General features: G+C 47.4%; 1 protein-coding gene and 12 non-coding genes across 13 annotated transcripts; all 13 read right to left on the bottom strand.

The window, feature by feature from the left end:
- Nucleotides 1-18: 18 nt before the first annotated feature.
- TRNAQ-CUG (transfer RNA glutamine (anticodon CUG)) lies at nucleotides 19-90 on the bottom strand. Its single transcript has one exon. It is a non-coding gene; the product is annotated as a tRNA-Gln (tRNA).
- A 7-nt stretch (nucleotides 91-97) lies between these two features.
- TRNAE-CUC (transfer RNA glutamic acid (anticodon CUC)) lies at nucleotides 98-169 on the bottom strand. The gene has a single exon. It is a non-coding gene; the product is annotated as a tRNA-Glu (tRNA).
- Nucleotides 170-243: 74 nt separating this feature from the next.
- TRNAQ-CUG (transfer RNA glutamine (anticodon CUG)) lies at nucleotides 244-315 on the bottom strand. The gene has a single exon. It is a non-coding gene; the product is annotated as a tRNA-Gln (tRNA).
- Nucleotides 316-322: 7 nt separating this feature from the next.
- On the bottom strand, nucleotides 323-394 carry TRNAA-CGC (transfer RNA alanine (anticodon CGC)). Its single transcript has one exon. It is a non-coding gene; the product is annotated as a tRNA-Ala (tRNA).
- A 4984-nt stretch (nucleotides 395-5378) lies between these two features.
- TRNAQ-CUG (transfer RNA glutamine (anticodon CUG)) lies at nucleotides 5379-5450 on the bottom strand. Its single transcript has one exon. It is a non-coding gene; the product is annotated as a tRNA-Gln (tRNA).
- A 7-nt stretch (nucleotides 5451-5457) lies between these two features.
- Nucleotides 5458-5530, bottom strand: TRNAE-CUC (transfer RNA glutamic acid (anticodon CUC)). Its single transcript has one exon. It is a non-coding gene; the product is annotated as a tRNA-Glu (tRNA).
- Nucleotides 5531-5612: 82 nt separating this feature from the next.
- Nucleotides 5613-5684, bottom strand: TRNAQ-CUG (transfer RNA glutamine (anticodon CUG)). The gene has a single exon. It is a non-coding gene; the product is annotated as a tRNA-Gln (tRNA).
- A 7-nt stretch (nucleotides 5685-5691) lies between these two features.
- On the bottom strand, nucleotides 5692-5763 carry TRNAE-CUC (transfer RNA glutamic acid (anticodon CUC)). The gene has a single exon. It is a non-coding gene; the product is annotated as a tRNA-Glu (tRNA).
- Nucleotides 5764-9766: 4003 nt separating this feature from the next.
- Nucleotides 9767-9838, bottom strand: TRNAQ-CUG (transfer RNA glutamine (anticodon CUG)). The gene has a single exon. It is a non-coding gene; the product is annotated as a tRNA-Gln (tRNA).
- A 7-nt stretch (nucleotides 9839-9845) lies between these two features.
- Nucleotides 9846-9917, bottom strand: TRNAE-CUC (transfer RNA glutamic acid (anticodon CUC)). Its single transcript has one exon. It is a non-coding gene; the product is annotated as a tRNA-Glu (tRNA).
- A 154-nt stretch (nucleotides 9918-10071) lies between these two features.
- Nucleotides 10072-10143, bottom strand: TRNAE-CUC (transfer RNA glutamic acid (anticodon CUC)). Its single transcript has one exon. It is a non-coding gene; the product is annotated as a tRNA-Glu (tRNA).
- A 3562-nt stretch (nucleotides 10144-13705) lies between these two features.
- Nucleotides 13706-14775, bottom strand: LOC146204400 (uncharacterized). Its single transcript, XM_084604695.1, has 2 exons — nucleotides 14126-14775; nucleotides 13706-13709 (listed from the first exon to the last, which is right to left on the bottom strand). Exons 1-2 carry the CDS (start codon nucleotides 14773-14775, stop codon nucleotides 13706-13708), a joined length of 654 nt encoding a protein of 217 aa, XP_084460821.1.
- A 374-nt stretch (nucleotides 14776-15149) lies between these two features.
- Nucleotides 15150-15221, bottom strand: TRNAQ-CUG (transfer RNA glutamine (anticodon CUG)). Its single transcript has one exon. It is a non-coding gene; the product is annotated as a tRNA-Gln (tRNA).
- Nucleotides 15222-16684: the final 1463 nt, after the last annotated feature.

Genomic DNA, 16684 nt, shown 5'->3' with positions numbered 1-16684 from the left:
AGAAAAAAAAATGGACGCAGGTCTCACCGAGATTTGAACTCGGATCGCTGGATTCAGAGTCCAGAGTGCTAACCATTACACCATGAGACCGCCATCTTTCCGACGCCGGGAATCGAACCCGGGCCTCCTGGGTGAGAGCCAGGTATCCTAGCCACTAGACCACGCCGGAACGTGGCTGAGGATTGCAAGCGAGAGCACAAGAGAATGCAGATGCGTAACATAGGCAGAAAAAAAAATGGACGCAGGTCTCACCGAGATTTGAACTCGGATCGCTGGATTCAGAGTCCAGAGTGCTAACCATTACACCATGAGACCGCCATCTTTCCGACGCCGGGAATCGAACCCGGGCCTCCTGGGTGCGAGCCAGGTATCCTAGCCACTAGACCACGCCGGAACTTTTTTTTTTTTTTTTTTTTTCTTTATTGCCTGACTTTGACACAAATACAACGCACTGGAACACAAAACAACAGGAACAAAGGAATAATATATGTACACAAAGCTAGTTTCTCGTTGCCTATCCCCCACTGAGAGGCAGGCATTGTCATTTTAAAATTCCTTGAGCACCGTCAAAGGTTCCAGCTTTGACAGCCACTCAGGAGCACATGGTTGCAATTTAAGCACGTCGAGCCATCGCTGCACACTTTCACGGAAATACATGCGGGCTGGCCGTGCATCTGGATCGCAGTGATAACCAGCCATTCGTGCGCGCCATATACTGTGGAGGCACATTAACATAACCTGGTCTAACGGCATATCATCGTGGTTTTCCAATGGCAAATACCTAATGCCATGGGAATCAAGTGGCAACTGTTTTTTTATTGTCCTTTGCAGAACATCCCACAAATATACCCCCTCCCAGCAATGCAAAAACACGTGATCTATTGTCTCTGGCTGTTTGCAGATGAGACATTGGGCCCCCCACGGTAGGAACATACCCTTCTCCTCCATAAATGATTTTACACTCAAAGTACCGGTATGTAGCATAAAGAAAAACGTTTTAGCTCCCGTAGCAACTTGCATTTTTTTTTACGCGTTTTAATACATTACTTCCTGTGCCTCCATAGTATAAAGCTCGGTACAAGGGCACCGGGAACACCACTTCACAAACATCCTTGTATAATGTTCTCCTTTTAACATTACTTAAATACTCTTTCGAAAAACGTGTGCTTAAGAATTTCACGCTCACAACAATTTCCCTAAAGAATCCAAAAAGAGAGCCCGGCATACATTGAGTATAAACTACGAAATCAGGCAACGCTCGACCAAGTCTTTGTTGACACACTGTGCGCAGGAATGGATCACTGGCATCCCTAAAAAACATAAACCGGTTTACAATCTGTCGCACAAACAAATGACCCAGACCAAGCCCCCCATGCTTCACCTGCCGGAACAAATTTGTCCGACTGCACCTCTCCCAACTCGAGGCCCAAACAAACACCGCAAAAACTCGATGCAATTTTTGCACATTTACACGGGAGCAATGCAACACTTGCATTACATACCATAACTTACTAATTAAAAAAAGGTTGCAAACTGCGGCTCTTGCAAATATTGATAATTGAGCGCTTTTCCATTTCTCCGCTTTTTCACGGGTTTCTCTGACCTGCTCTAGCCAGTATGGCTCGCTTTCCTTGTAAAATTCCAAGGGCACACCCAAGTACTTTGCAGGCGTTGTAACCCACGACACATTAGCGTAAGTGTCGGGGGTCAGCTGCCATTCTCCGTGCCAAAATCCCAGGCACTTACCCCAGTTAACTTTACTCCCTGTGACTGCTAAAATGTTTTACCACATCCACTGTCCTCTTTATACTCTCCTTATTCACACAAAAAACCGCAACGTCGTCTGCGTAAGCCAGCAATTTGACTTCTGACTCCTGCAGTCGAAAACCATCAATGTCATTGTTTTGTAGGATGCTTAAACACAATGTTTCAATATAAATTCCGAACAAAAGAGGGCTGAGGGGGCAACCTTGGCGCACCGAACGTCGTACGTTGATGGGGGCCCCCAGTGACTTATTGACAATTAATCTCGTAGTGCAGTTACGGTACGCCAAGGCCACTCCCTCTCGAATAACAGCGCCGACATTAACATGGTCTAATATACTGAACAGAATAGTATGCGCCACACAATCAAAAGCTTTCTCCAAGTCCAACTGCAGTAAAGCAACACACGCATGAGTTGCATCGCAGCATTCGAGCACACTTCTCGCTTTGTGAATGTTCTGAAAGATGGATCGCCCTTTGATACCGCACGTTTGGTGAGGGCCCACTAGTTCGCATATAACCGTTTGTAGTCTGCCAGCAAGCACCTTCATATAAATCTTGTAATCAACGTTTGTCAGAGCAATGGGCCTGTAAGACGACAACTGCCTAAGCTTATCTGGTTGGTCAGTTTTCGGAATAAGTACTGTGTGCGACGATCCGAAAGACGCAGGCAGTGCCTTCAGTTCATACGCTTCATTAAATAAGGCACACAACAAAGGAGATAGCTGTTCCTTGAACGCTTTATAAAAAGCCGCACTCAGGCCATCAGGCCCGGGTGATTTCCCTGGGTTTAAATTTTCTATTGCCTGCTGCACTTCTTTTTCGCTTATTGGCCGCTCCAGTCTTTCTTTTTGTTCGTCATCAATTTTTGTCATCGCGTCAAGAAAGGATTCTTTGAAACGGTCCAAATTAACCTCTCGGGACGAAAAAAGCTCTTCATAATACTCCTGGAAAGCTTTCGCGATTCCTTCGTTATCGGTCTCTGTGCGTCCTGCCCAATCTACCTCTGCCACGTGATTTCGCCTTGCATTTGCTTTTTCTATTCCCAACGATCTTTTTGTCGGCGTCTCATCCATGGCAAGTTTTTCCGCTCTCGCACGCACCAGTGCTCCGCGATAACGGTCTTCGTCATTCAGTTGAAGTCTTTGTTTTATTTTTCTAATATCGTCCATGTATAACCCTGGCGTGTTACACTCCAGGCCTAACAATTTATCTAGCAAAGATCTTAAATGCATTTCATTTTGTTTTTCTTGAAACCTTATGCAGCTGGCCTTTTCTATAGCTTTGATTTTTATTTGTTGCTTACACAGTTCCCATTCTTGACCCAGTTCGTGGCTGTCCTCCTGACAAATCCTAACAATTTCTTCTTCTACTAGTCTGGTGAATTGCTCGTCATTCAGCAGTTTATTATTTAACTTCCACAATTCCCAACTAAAACCGCTACCTCTCTTTCTTGTTCCAATTGTACACTGAACCATGCAGTGATCTGAGTACGTTACCGCCAAAACATAATAATCCTGACATTTTGGAGCCAGTTCTGCGGCCACATAAATTCTGTCAAGGCGGGCGTGGCTAGCACCCTGAAAATGCGTATACTGAACCCGTCGCTCGCTCGTGAGACACTCTGCAACGTCTTCCAGTGCAAACTCATCAATCAAGCGCGAAAGTACCTCTGTGCTACGATCCCTAAATGTACGATGGCTAGTTTTGTCACCGGAGCTCAGTACACAATTGAAATCTCCCAGAAAGACAAGTTCCTTATCCGTGTTTAAATAATCTTCAACAAAATCAAACAAAGCAGCCCTCTCATCAACTACCGTAGGTGCATATATACAAACAGCACGCCACTCAGCCGAGCAAAAACTAAAATCGAGGACCACGCCCCGACCCGACGGAAAAGAAGCATGCGACTGCACTACAAGACCCGGCAACTTCTTCACAAACAGGACGCATCCAGCAGATGTACCGACTGCATGGCTGACAACTGCGTAAAACCGCGACGTGAAACGTTGCACCATGCTCTCGGTCTCTTGTTCACCCTCGACTTTTGTCTCTTGAACTCCAAGTATATCGATGTCATTTTCATTTAAAAGGCGCAGGACTTGGCTCTGCTTCCTTTTCGCTGCTAGACCTCTCACGTTAAGGGTCGCAACCTTTAGTGACAGTAAGTACATAAGCCATTTTCTTAGAGTGAAAAGAGGCCAAGAGAATGGTGCTTACCCTTCACGTCTAGCATGGCGCTAGACGCTTTCGTTGACGCCAGAGCCATGAGGTTGGACTGGCAGACCTTGTGACGGGGGCGGCTTTTCGGCAGCTCTCCTGTCCGTCGAGACATTTGGTCTTGGTTTGAAGGTCGCCCTCCTCCCTATTGGCGTTTTTATCGGCGGCTCGTCGTTGCTAGCTGCCTCTGCCTTGCTTAACTCACTTGTGCTCTCGTCGTGGGCACGCTTCGCAGGGCCTTGGACGTTGGTCGCTCGGCCGCTGCTCTTTTCAAGGGTTTCCTGTCGGCCCGCAGACTCCGGAAGTTCAGTTTTTGAGCTCTCGGCATCGCTCACCCTTTCTTCCTCTGACGGTCCGTTGTTCGGTAGCGTGACTTCCTTGTCTGGCCTACTGATTATCTCGTCACCGCCCCCCGGGGGCACTAACATGCCTGTAGTTGCTGATAGCTTTTCAGCTTCTCCGACCCCCTTTGCGGCCTCTTCTGTCTCTGCGACATCCATTTGGAGCTCCGTCATGTCCGCCCTCGCTGTCGGTGCAGTGGCCACTGCATACGTCCGTACGCAATTTTCCTCCGAGTGGCCAAAACGCTTACATGTCGAACACCGCGGAATTTTACATTCCCGGCGCACATGACCGGTCCCGCGGCAGCGCAGGCACTGCATTGGCCGCCCAGGCACCACAACAAGGGCCAACTCCCCTGCAACTCTTATCTGATGAGGTAGGTCGTCTATCTTCATCCCTGGCTTCAACTTCAGGAGTACGGCTCTCGTTGTTGAGCCCTTTTCGTGAACGCCCTGGACGCGCCACCGCTCACGGGTAACTTCGGTCACCTCACCGAAAGCCCCAAAAGCAGTTCTGATATCCTCATCCGCCACGCCATGCAACATCCAGTGGAGCCGTAGCTTCACCTGTTGATCCTCCGGGTCAATGATGATACACCGTCGGCCTTTCACTAGAAGCTCCTTGAAGGCTAGCAGCCGCTTGGTTGCTTCAGAGCTGCTCAAGGTCACCGCCCAGACATGGTTTATTTGGTAGGCCCCCAAGGCCACCACGTCTGGGAGCGTACCAGTCTTGGCCAGGGCGTCCCGGAAATCTTCAACCCTGAAGGGTCGCACTCGTACGTCGCCGTGCAAAAAAACTGTGTTGAAAACAACACGTCCGGTGGGCAGATGCGGCAAAATGAGCTGATATTCCTTATCATCGTTTGCGTTAAGCCTGTTACCGCGGCCAGCCTGGGCCGCAATCGCCGCTCCGCCGGAGCTCATGATTCACCGTCCGTACACGCAGGTGGCCGGAAGTAGAATCAGACCACGCCGGAACGTGGCAGACGATTACAAGCGAGAGCACAAGAGAATGCAGATGCGTAACATAGCCAGAAAAAGAAAAGGAGGCGCAGGTGTCACCGAGATTTTAACTCGGATCGCTGGATTCAGAGTCCAGAGTGCTAACCATTACACCATGAGACCGCCATCTTTCCGACGCCGGGAATCGAACCCGGGCCTCCTGGGTGAGAGCCAGGTATCCTAGCCACTAGACCACGCCGGGACGTGGAAGAGGATTGCAAGCGAGAGCACAAGAGAATTCAGATGCGTAACATAGCCAGAAAAAAAAAAAGAAAAAAGAGGCGCAGGTCTCACCGAGATTTGAACTCGGATCGCTGGGTTCAGAGTCCAGAGAGCTAACCATTACGCCATGAGACCGCCATCTTTCCGACGCCGGGAATCGAACCCGGGCCTCCTGGGTGAGAGCCAGGTATCCTAGCCACTAGACCACGCCGGAATTTTTTTTTTCTTTATTGCCGGTCATCACCAACACACAACAAAACCAACAAAAACGCGCTACAATCAAATGCTCACAGCAGAGCGGTTACCACAAGCATGACACTTAATACAGAAGCCGGCAGGCTCATACGCGTTGCCTTTGTCAAGTTAAAATTCCTTCAGCTCGCATAGGGGTTCAACTCTTAAAATCCAGTCTGGCACAGTGGTCTTCAATTTGTGCATTTCAACCAATGCGTGTATACTCTCGCGGAAGTAGAGCCTTGCAGGGCGGGCGTCAGGGTCACAGTGAAAACCCGCCATTCTGGACCGCCATGGACTGTGCAGGCCTATTAGCATAACCGTATCAAGTGGAATCCCATCATTATTTTCAGTTGGCAGGAATCTAATCCCGTATGAGTCTAATGGTAATTCTTTTTTAACAGTTCGTTGCAGCACGTCCCAAAAATAGACGCCCTCCCAACAGTGCAGAAATACATGGTCTATTGTCTCTGGCTGTTTACATATTAAGCAAAGTGAACCCCATGGCAGATAAAAGCCCTTGCTTTCAAAAAAAGTTTGTACCGATAATGTTCCTGTATGTAACTTAAAGAAAAACGTCTTTACCCCAGGAGAAACTGCCATTCTTTTGACCCGCTTCAGTACGTCTTGACCTAGACGGCCGCTATACAAGGCTCTGTACACAGGAACAGGGAAGAAGTCGTCACAAACAGCTTTATACAGGTTCTTCTTTTTGACTGAACTTAAGTATTCTGTCGAGAAGCGAGCTGACAGAATTCGAACACTGCTGACAATCTCTTTGAAAAAACTAGAAAGACGCCCTGGCATGCTTTCCGTAGCAACAACGAAATTGGGCAACGCCCGCGCGAGCCTCACTTGGCACACAGTGCGCAAAAAGGGGTCGGTAACGTCGCGAAAGAAAATAAATCTGTTTACAAGCTGGCGCACAAATAAATGAGCAAACCCGAGACCTCCGTCTTTAATTGGCCGGAACAGGTTATCCCGACTACATCTTTCCCAGCTTGATGCCCATACAAACACAGCAAAGATTCGGTGTAGCTTTTGAACACTCAACCTAGAACAATGAAGTGCTTGCATGACGTACCACACCTTGGCAACAAAAAATAGATTACACACAGTGGCTCGTGCAAAGATAGACAGCGGCACTCCTTTCCACTTGTCAGCCTTCTCCCGTATTTCCCGAACTTGGGCTCGCCAAAATGGCTTGCTGTCTTCATAGAATTCTAGAGATACACCCAAATACTTCACGGGTGTTGTAACCCATGTAACGTTGGCAAAAAAGTCAGGCGTTGATGTCCACGCCCCGTGCCAGAAGCCAAGACACTTTCCCCAGTTTACTGGACTTCCTGTGGTCGCACTAAAATCTTTCACAACTTCAAATGCGGCGCAAATACTTTCTTTGTTCGCACAAAACACTGCCACATCATCAGCGTACGCCAAAAGTTTGACCTCAGACTTGTACAGTTGAAAGCCCTGAACAGATGGATTTTGCATAATAGACAGGCATAAAGTTTCGATATAAATGCAGAATAGAAGAGGGCTGAGGGGACAACCCTGACGTACCGAACGCCGCACATTTATGGGTTCCCCTAATACTTTATTAACAATCAATCGCGTTGTGCAGTTTCGGTACGCCAGGGCTACGCCCTCTCTGATAATAGAACCGACATTGATATAATCCAATATTACAAACAATGCATCATGTGGAACACAGTCAAACGCCTTTTCTAGGTCGAGCTGAAGAAGCGCGACCCTCGCGCAAGCAACGTCACAACATTCCAGCACGCACCTCGCCTTATGAATATTTGTTATAATAGACCGGCCCTTTATACCACACGTCTGGTGGGAACCAACGATATGTTTTATTACTGTCTGTAGTCTGGCTGCCAGAACTTTCATCAGTATTTTGTAATCCACATTTGTTAAAGAAATAGGCCTGTATGACGTCACAAATTTTAGTTTCTCTGTTTGGTTTGACTTAGGAATTAACACTGTATGTGAGGATGCGAACGAAGGAGGGAGTGCACCAAGTTCATAGGCATAATTAAATACTGCAGCTAACAATGGGGACAGATCTAGCTTGAATGCTTTATAAAAGGCTGCGCTCAAACCATCCGGCCCAGGCGACTTTCCTGGGTTCAGATTATCAATGGCGCTTTCAACCTCGTCCTCAGAAATCGGCTGCTCTAACTTTTCTCTTGTGGTGGCATCCAGTCGTGGCAAGGAGGAAAGAAACACCTGCTTAAACGTCTCCAACTTCATGTCCCGAAAAGCAAACAGCTCCTGATAATAGTCGAAGAATGCACGTGCTATGTCGTTCTTATCTGTCACGAGGCTTCCATTCCATTCTACTTCAGTTATGTCATTTCGATGAGCCTGTGCTTTTTCAAGACCCAGAGCGCGCTTAGTGGGCGTCTCGCCGGCGACCCATCTTTCGGCCCTGGTGCGAACGAGCGCGCCTCGATATCGGTCCTCGTCTAATAATTCTATTTTCTTCTTTATCTTTCTGATGTCATCTTTGTAAACCCCCGGCTCCTTACACTCCTGCGCTATTAACTTCTTTAATGTTGATCTTAGGCCTGCTTCTTCTCGCTTTTCGTTATGGCGAATACAGCTGGCTCTTTCTATCGCTTTCATTTTAATTTCTTGCTTGCACAGTTCCCATTGCTCCCCAATGCTGCTGTTAGGTCGTTTATTTATTTCATTTAGCTTCTGTACAATAATTTCGATTAAGTTATCGTCTTCTAAAAGTTTGGAATTCAGCTTCCAAAGGTCCCACACAAAACTTTTGCTTGGGCTTCTAGCTCCTATAGTGCATTTTACCAGACAATGATCGGAGAATGACATTGGGATAACAGAATAATTTTTACACTTCGTTATCACATCCAACGATACATAAATTCGGTCAAGTCGAGCATGACTAGAACTCTGAAAATGGGTGTACTGCACGCTGCGTGCTCCTTCCAAGCACTCAGCAACATCCTCTAATGAAAACTCTGCAATCATCTGCAACAAACAATCGGTGCTTGCATCTTTAAAGGGGCTGTTAGAGGTTTTGTCTCGGGCGCTTAAAACACAGTTGAAGTCATCCATAATTATCAGCTGCCTTGTTGAATCTAAGTATCGTTCGATGTTTTTAAAAAAAATGAGCCTGTCTTCAGCTGCATTTGGTGCATAAACGCAGAGAATGCGCCATTCACTGCTATGCAAAACCAGGTCACAAACAATCAACCTTCCGCAAGTAGACGAAATCACGGCCTGCACTATAAGTCCTGGCAACCGTTTGACAAGAAGAAGGCACCCAGCCGACGTGGCCACTGCGTGACTAACAGCCACTTCGTACCGCGACGTGAAACGCTGCGCCATGCTCCCTGTCTCCTCCTCTCCCTCCACTTTAGTTTCTTGTACTGCTAGCACGTCTATGTTTTGCTCTGTTAAAAGGCGAAGTACTTGGCTTTGCTTCCTTCTACCAGCCAACCCTCGTACGTTGAGCGTTGCAACGTTCAGACTCTGGTCTATCGCCATAATCATGCATTAGAAGGAGGCCGGTAACATGACGCTTACCTTTCACGTCTAGCATGGCGCTAGACGTTTCCAGCATGCCCACCTCCATCATCATTTACGGGCTCGACTAGCTGCGAGGGTGGCTTTTCCTCGGCCCTCCTGTCCGCCGCGATGTTGGGCCGTTGCTTGAAAGGAGGTCTCCTGTTCAGGGTCGCTTTCATAGGCGACTCATCGTCGTTCTTAAGGGTCTGCTGTTCGCTCCCGTCTCCTGCCTTTGTATGGGGGCGTTTAGGTGCGCTGCTGGCGCTCGTTGACCGACCGCCGTTTCCCGTACCAATGGTCACCTTCGTCGCAGGCTCCAAGGAACCTCTCATTCTTCTCTTCTAGACCACGCCGGAACGTGGCAGACGATTACAAGCGAGAGCACAAGAGAATGCAGATGCGTAACACAGCAGGAAAAAAAAAAAAAGAAGAGGCGCAGGTCTCACCGAGATTTGAACTCGGATCGCTGGATTCAGAATCCAGAGTGCTAACCATTACACCATGAGACCGCCATCTTTCCGACGCCGGGAATCGAACCCGGGCCTCCTGGGTGAGAGCCAGGTATCCTAGCCACTAGACCACGCCAGAACGTGGCAGCGGATCGCAAGCGAGAGCACAAGAGAATGCAGATGCGTAACATGGCCAGAAAAAAGAAAGATGCGCAGGTCTCACCGAGATTTGAATTCTGATCGCTGGATTCAGAGTCTAGAGAGCTAACCATTACACCATGAGACCGCCATCTTTCCGACGCCGGGAATCGAACCCGGGCCTCCTGGGTGAGAGCCAGGTATCCTAGCCACTAGACCACGCCGGATTTTTTTTTTCTTTATTACCGACTTGGTAACTACAAAGAACGATGAAAAGTCGCATGGAATTAAAAACACAAGTCACTTTCTTACAGGTTTCTTTTGATAGAATGGATTAAGTGACATGAGCTTGTCCAAGACTGGCAGCCATTCCGGGGGTTCAGATTGCCCTCCGAAAACATCACGCGTGTACATTACACTTTCAACAAAGTACTGATGGGCTGGGTGTACGACAACATGCTCATGGCGAATATCCATCCGCGTTCTCCATATGCTCTGCATACACAAGACCATTAATAAATCACTGGGCACTTCTCCTGGCTGGGCGCATGGAAGGTAGCGTATTGCAAACGGCGTTATTGGTAAGTCCTTTTCAATAGTACGCTGTAGCACGTCCCACAAAAAAACCGCATCGTGACACTCAAGGAAAATATGCTCTATGGATTCCAGCTTTTTGCAAATTAAACAGTCAGCAGACCAAGGCACGAAAAGGCCTTTGCTTTCCAGCCATGGCTTCACCGGAAGAGTGCCGATATGCAATTGAAAAAAGAAAGATTTAGCGGACGATCTGATGGGCATTCTTTTCACTCTTTTCAACACGTCCCGCTCCGGACCCAAAGCATATACAGCGCGATAAAGAGGCACAGGGAAAAAGGTTTCCAATAAATATTTGTACAGCCGTTTTCGCGTAACAGTACACATATACTCATTTGAAAATCTCGCCTTCACTATTTGGAAGGACGCCACCACTTCGCGAAGAAAAGCACTTAGAGCCATTGTCCCTGTAGACATAGTCGAAACTACATATTCCAGCAGTGAATCACGCAATCGCACTTGGATTACCGTTCTAAGAAAAGCATAGCTTTGTTCGCGCAAAAAAAAGAACCTGGTTACAATCTGCTTTAAGTATAATTGTGACAATCCCAGTCCACCATTATGCACCGTATGAAACAAATTACATCGACTGGTACGCTCCCATGTTGAAGCCCACACAAACGTGGCAAATACCCTATGCAGTTTTTGAACAGAGATTCTTGACATAGATAACACTTGCAGCATGTAAAAAATTTTTGCAACTAGGAACATATTGCAAACGGTAGCTCTTGCGAACATAGAAAAGTTATGTCCTCCCCATTTGTTTGTTTGGGTTTTCACTTGCTCAACTTCACCGGCCCAACATTCCTTGCTTTCACGGTAATGCTTTAGTGGCAACCAAGGTAATTTCCTGGCATCATTGTCCATTGCATACTGGAGAACAGTTCAGGCGCGTATTGCCAGTTTCCGTGCCAAACTCCTAAACACTTTGCCCAACTAATTTCACTTCCACTTGCAGTGCAAAAAGCAGTGGCTTCTTTTACAACTTCTTGCACGCTCTCATGGTCAGTACAAAAAACCGCAATATCGTCCGCGTATGCCAAAACCCGAACTTCACTTTGAAAAAATCTATAACCGCGTATGTTTGGCCTTGTAAGCAATCTTAAACAGAAAGGCTCCAGATAAAGCGCGAACAAAAGGGGAGACAGAGGACAGCCCTGCCTTACTGACGACTGGACAGGTATACGATCGGTTAAATGCTTATTCACGACCAGTCTCGCTGAACAGCACTCGTAAACCATTTTCACGCCATTTGTAATCACGGAACCAGCATTGACACACTCCAAAACAGAGAACAAAATTTCATGTACCACTTTGTCAAATGCTTTGTGGAGGTCTAATTGCATCATGGCTACGCGGTCATGCATCGCGTCACAACATTCGAGAACACTCCTTGCTGCGTGTATATTAGTAAAAATGGTCCTTCCTTTTATAGCGCATGTCTGATGTGGGCCTACAGGAGAAGTAATTACACGTTGGAGTCGTCGCCCTAATACTTTCATGTAAATTTTATAGTCAACATTCGTTAGACTTATAGGACGGTAAGACGCTACAGACTGAAGCTTAACTGGGTCATCTGTTTTCGGGATTAGTACAACGTGTGACATTCGAAAAGACGGAGGAGGTACGTTCTTTTCGTAGCATTCACTAATAACTCTTTCCAGTAAAACAGCCATTTCTGTTGGAAAGGCCTTGTATATGGCAGCACCAAAACCATCTGGTCCGGGTGACTTATTGGAATTTAATTCCCCGATAACGGCCTTAATTTCCTCGGAAGTAATACTTGCTTCAAGTGTCTGCGCAACTTCGTCTTCCACTCTTGACATCAGCGACAGAAAGTCTTTTCTGAAGCGTTCAATGTCCGGTGTTTTCAGGCTAAACAATTCCCTGTAAAATTCTACAAACGCCCGTTCAATCGTTTTCTTTTCCGAGGTAACTACGTTCTGATAGCAGATTTCGTTTATCTCTTTTGACACTGCGTACCGTTTTTCGTCACTAAGTGCCCTTTTCGTGGGCGTCTCTCCGAGCCACAATTTTTCGCTGCGTGCCCTTATCACCGCACGGCGATACTTCTCTTCGTCTATCACCTCAAGTTTGGTTTTTATCTTTTTTATATCTTGGGCGAACAAGCCAGGCATAACGCTCTACATGCTAAGCATGTATTCAAGTGTGCTACGAAGATCTTTTTCTTGTTCTCTTTCTTTACGTCGGAGAGTGCATGCTCGGTCAATAGCAGCTATCTTTATATAGCACTTAAACTGCTCCCATGCTTGTATAAAATTAGAGTCATTTTGCAACATATGCGTAATATATTCTTTCACTTTGGTGGTAAACTCTTCATCCAGCAGCAGCTTTTCATTAAATTTCCATAGCTCCCAATTGAACTTTGTTGCCTTATTTTCATGCCTAGAGTAATCATTACGAGGGAGTGGTCACTAAAGCTCATGGGAAGTGTTTGATATTCCGAGCACAAGGGCACACAATCAATAGGAACATATATTCGGTCCAACCTTGCATGACAGTTACCTTGAAAGTGCGTGAACATTGCTTGGCCTTCATGCGTCAGTATACAGCCAGCATCTTCAAGCTCTGCCTCATTAACAATGTCAATAAGTAACTCTGCACTCTTGTCACGAAGGACACGGTCTGTTGTTCTATCTTCCGGTCTACAGACACAGTTAAAGTCTCCAAGCAGGAGAACACGCCTCTCATGTATTAGGAAGGATTTCATATAGTGAAAAAACTCTTCGCGCTCAGACGTTCTAGTAGGCGCATAAACACAGATCACACTCCAGTCCAATCCAGAAAAACTGAAATCACATATCAAAAGCCGACCACTCTCACACGAGAACACAGACTGTACGCACTCTATGCAATTTCGAATGAAAATGACACATCCCCCCGATATTCCAACCGCATGACAAACGCAAATACTATACCTAGAACGATATATTTCAGCCATTTTATCTGTTTGTTGTTCGCTTTTCATTTTGCTCTCTTGAACTGCTAGCACATCAATTTCATTTTCCAGCAGAAGGCGGTTCAGCTGCTGTTGTCTCTCCGACGCGTTGACAGCCCTCTCACATTTAGCGTGGTTACGCGCAAGCTAGTGGATAAATTGGTCGCCATCTCAAGAAATTATAAATCGCGAAACATTTCACTCACATCTCTTCTGCAGAAAGACAGCATTGCGGTTCAACTGTTGCATGGGTTGACCATTCTTCCGTTTTGGCGAGTCTGTCCATCGTTCCAAGCGCTGCTCCAGATCATGGACCGGGCTTGCGACGTCTCGACCGAAAAGGGTACCCCCGCTATGGCAGAGGCACAGGTGACACAGTTCTGCGGTCTGGAGGCACGTTTGGCCTTGGCTTGAAGGACGACCGGCGAAGGGGGGCCGCCTTCAGTGGAGGCTGTCCGTTTTCCGCTCCTCCTTGCGTTGATCCCTCGTTGACACTGTCTTCGTGCACACGCTTCACAGGCAAGGTAGAAGCAGCTGGCATCTCAGCTTCAGTGTCTCCCTGTTCCTCACTGTGTTGCGTAGACGAAGCTGGGCTTGCACCACTGGCATTGCCGTTTTCTTTCGTGGGTGTCTCGGTCCCAGCGACATTCGATAACGGAACTATCAAATCTGATTCACAGTGTTCTTTAGGGGCAAGGGTCTTCTCAGAGGACTGTTCGTTCTGTTCTGCCTCCTCAGTGATTCCACTGCTCGCTTCCTCGGCGTCCACAGCGTCCATCAAGTGCTCGCCTGCCACTTCACTCGGCACGGGGCCTGCAACGTTGGCATACGTGCGCACACACTGGGACTCGTCATGGCCGTAGCGACGACACAGCCCGCAGCGCGGCACACGACACTCACGCCGTATATGACCTTTCCCGTGGCACTGGAGGCAAAGCGGGGCTCTGCCTGGGACGTGGACGAGTGCGACGTCCTCGGCGACCCGAAGCTGATGCGGTAGGTCCTCAATGGTAACGCCCACTTTGATCTTCACCGTGACCGTTCGCGTCGTTGAAGCCTTGTCGACACACCCCTGCACTTTCCACTTTTCTCTTGATATTTCGGTCACTTTTCCAAAAGCCGCCAACGCCGCTCGCACATCATCGTCGTGCACGCCGTGAAGCAGCCAGAAAAGCTTCAACCTGATGCCTTGGTTACAGGGGTCAATGACCACGCAGCGGTGCTCCTTCACTTCAAAAGCTTCGGCTTGCAAAATCTTCGCTTTCCCCTCTTCACCTTTAAACGTTACCGCCCATACGTGATTCATTTGATATGCCCCGAGGGCAACCACTTCCGGCAAAAATGAAAGACGAGCGAGGGAGTCTCGAAAGTGCTCCACACGGTACGGCCTGGCTTTTATGTCGCCATGCAAAAAAAAACAGTATGTAAAACACTCGAACCTGTAGGCAGATGCGGCAGAACCAGTTCATAATCCTTGGCAGGCCTTTCCGTACTCCTGATACCACGGCCCAGCTGGGCCGCTGAATCCTCTCCTTGGGAGCACATGATACACACGTCGGTCACGCTCGGTGGCCGGAAGTAGAATCCACTAGACCACGCCGGAACGTGGCAGAGGATTGCAAGCGAGAGCACAAGAGAATGCAGATGCGTAACATAGCCAGAAAAAAAAAAAAGAGGCGCAGGTCTCACCGAGATTTGAACTCGGATCGGTGGATTCAGAGTCCAGAGTGCTAACCATTACACCATGAGACCGCCATGTTTCCGACGCCGGGAATCGAACCCGGGCCTCCTGGGTGAGAGCCAGGTATCCTAGCCACTTTTTTTTTCTTTATTGCCGGCTTCGACACACAATACACAACATACAAAAGTGATAAAACGTGTCAGCAAACCTTTAGCGGACACGACGCGTTAAAATTTATTCATCTCTACGAAGCTGTTAAGCTGGTCTATCCATTCTGGTGGTTCGGGGAGTGTTCGATACACTTCCCTCAAACGTACAGCACTTTCTATAAAATGTTCCCGCACAGGGCGCACATCAACATCTGCATTGTTGAACTGCATTCGCGTTTTCCCCAAGCTGTGGAGGCCGAGGATCATAATCGTATCCAGTGGACTATTGTAAGCGTGTAAAACCGGAAGGAATCTTATGCCGTACATATCTAGGGGTAATTCTTTTTTCAAAGTCCTTTGAAGCACATCCCAGAAAAAGATGGGATCCCAACAATCCAGGAATACGTGTTCTATGGTTCCAGCTTTCTTACATAGGTAACAGTTAGTTGTCCAGGGTACAAAAAGACCTTTTTCATGAAGCCATGTTTTTACTGATAATGTTTTAGTATGAAGTTTAAAGAAAAAGGATTTGATCGAGGGTAACACCGGCATTCTCTTCACTCTGTGCAAAACATCTCCTCCTGGGCCTCCACATAATGGCAAACGGTAAAGTGGAACAGGAATCATTGCATCCAATAAATCTGAGTACAATTTTTTCCGCGTGACATCACTCAAGTATTGCATCGAAAATCGCGCATGCAGCATCCCGTATGCAAGTACCACTTCGCGTAGGTACCCTCTCACAGCACCACCCATAGCATGACAAGAGCATACCACATATCCTGGAAGGAGTCTGCACAGTCGGAGTTGCACAACTGTGCGCAGGAACATGTCATTTTGATTTCGCAGAAACATAAATCGTGAGACGACTTGCCTCAAAAACAAATGTGCAAGGCCTAGCCCACCTTTTTTTGCAGACAGGAACAAGTTTGTCCGACTGGTTCTTTCACACGTCGATGCCCAAATAAAAACGGCGAAAACACGGTGCAATTTTTGAATGCTGATCCGAGAGGCACTGAGCACATTCATGACATACCATATTTTTCCAGTGAGAAATAAATAGCACTCGGTAGCCCGCGAAAATACAGATAATTGCCTTCCTTGTCACGCATCAGCCTTTTCTTTTGCATTTAAAGTTTCATCTTTCCAATACGAATCAGGGTCCTGGTATTCTTGGAGAGGTACACCTAGATACATTGTAGGAATCGTTGACCACTGCAGTCGAGAGTAGTACTCTGGCGTGTCTTCCCAACTGCCGTGCCAGAAGCCATAGCTCTTTTCCCAGTTTATTAACGCCCCCGTAGACTGACAATATTTGTGGACTACATTTGTGGCTTCACAGATGCTATCGTTATCTGAACAGAAAACCGCAATATCATCGGCAT

This window comes from Amblyomma maculatum, chromosome 1 (assembly GCF_055883805.1).
Source record: "Amblyomma maculatum isolate TAMU_Amacu chromosome 1, ASM5588380v1, whole genome shotgun sequence".
NCBI classification, from domain to species: Eukaryota; Metazoa; Arthropoda; class Arachnida; order Ixodida; family Ixodidae; genus Amblyomma; species Amblyomma maculatum.
Note: the sequence above shows the minus strand (reverse complement) of the source record. Positions and strands in the feature narration are given on the sequence as shown.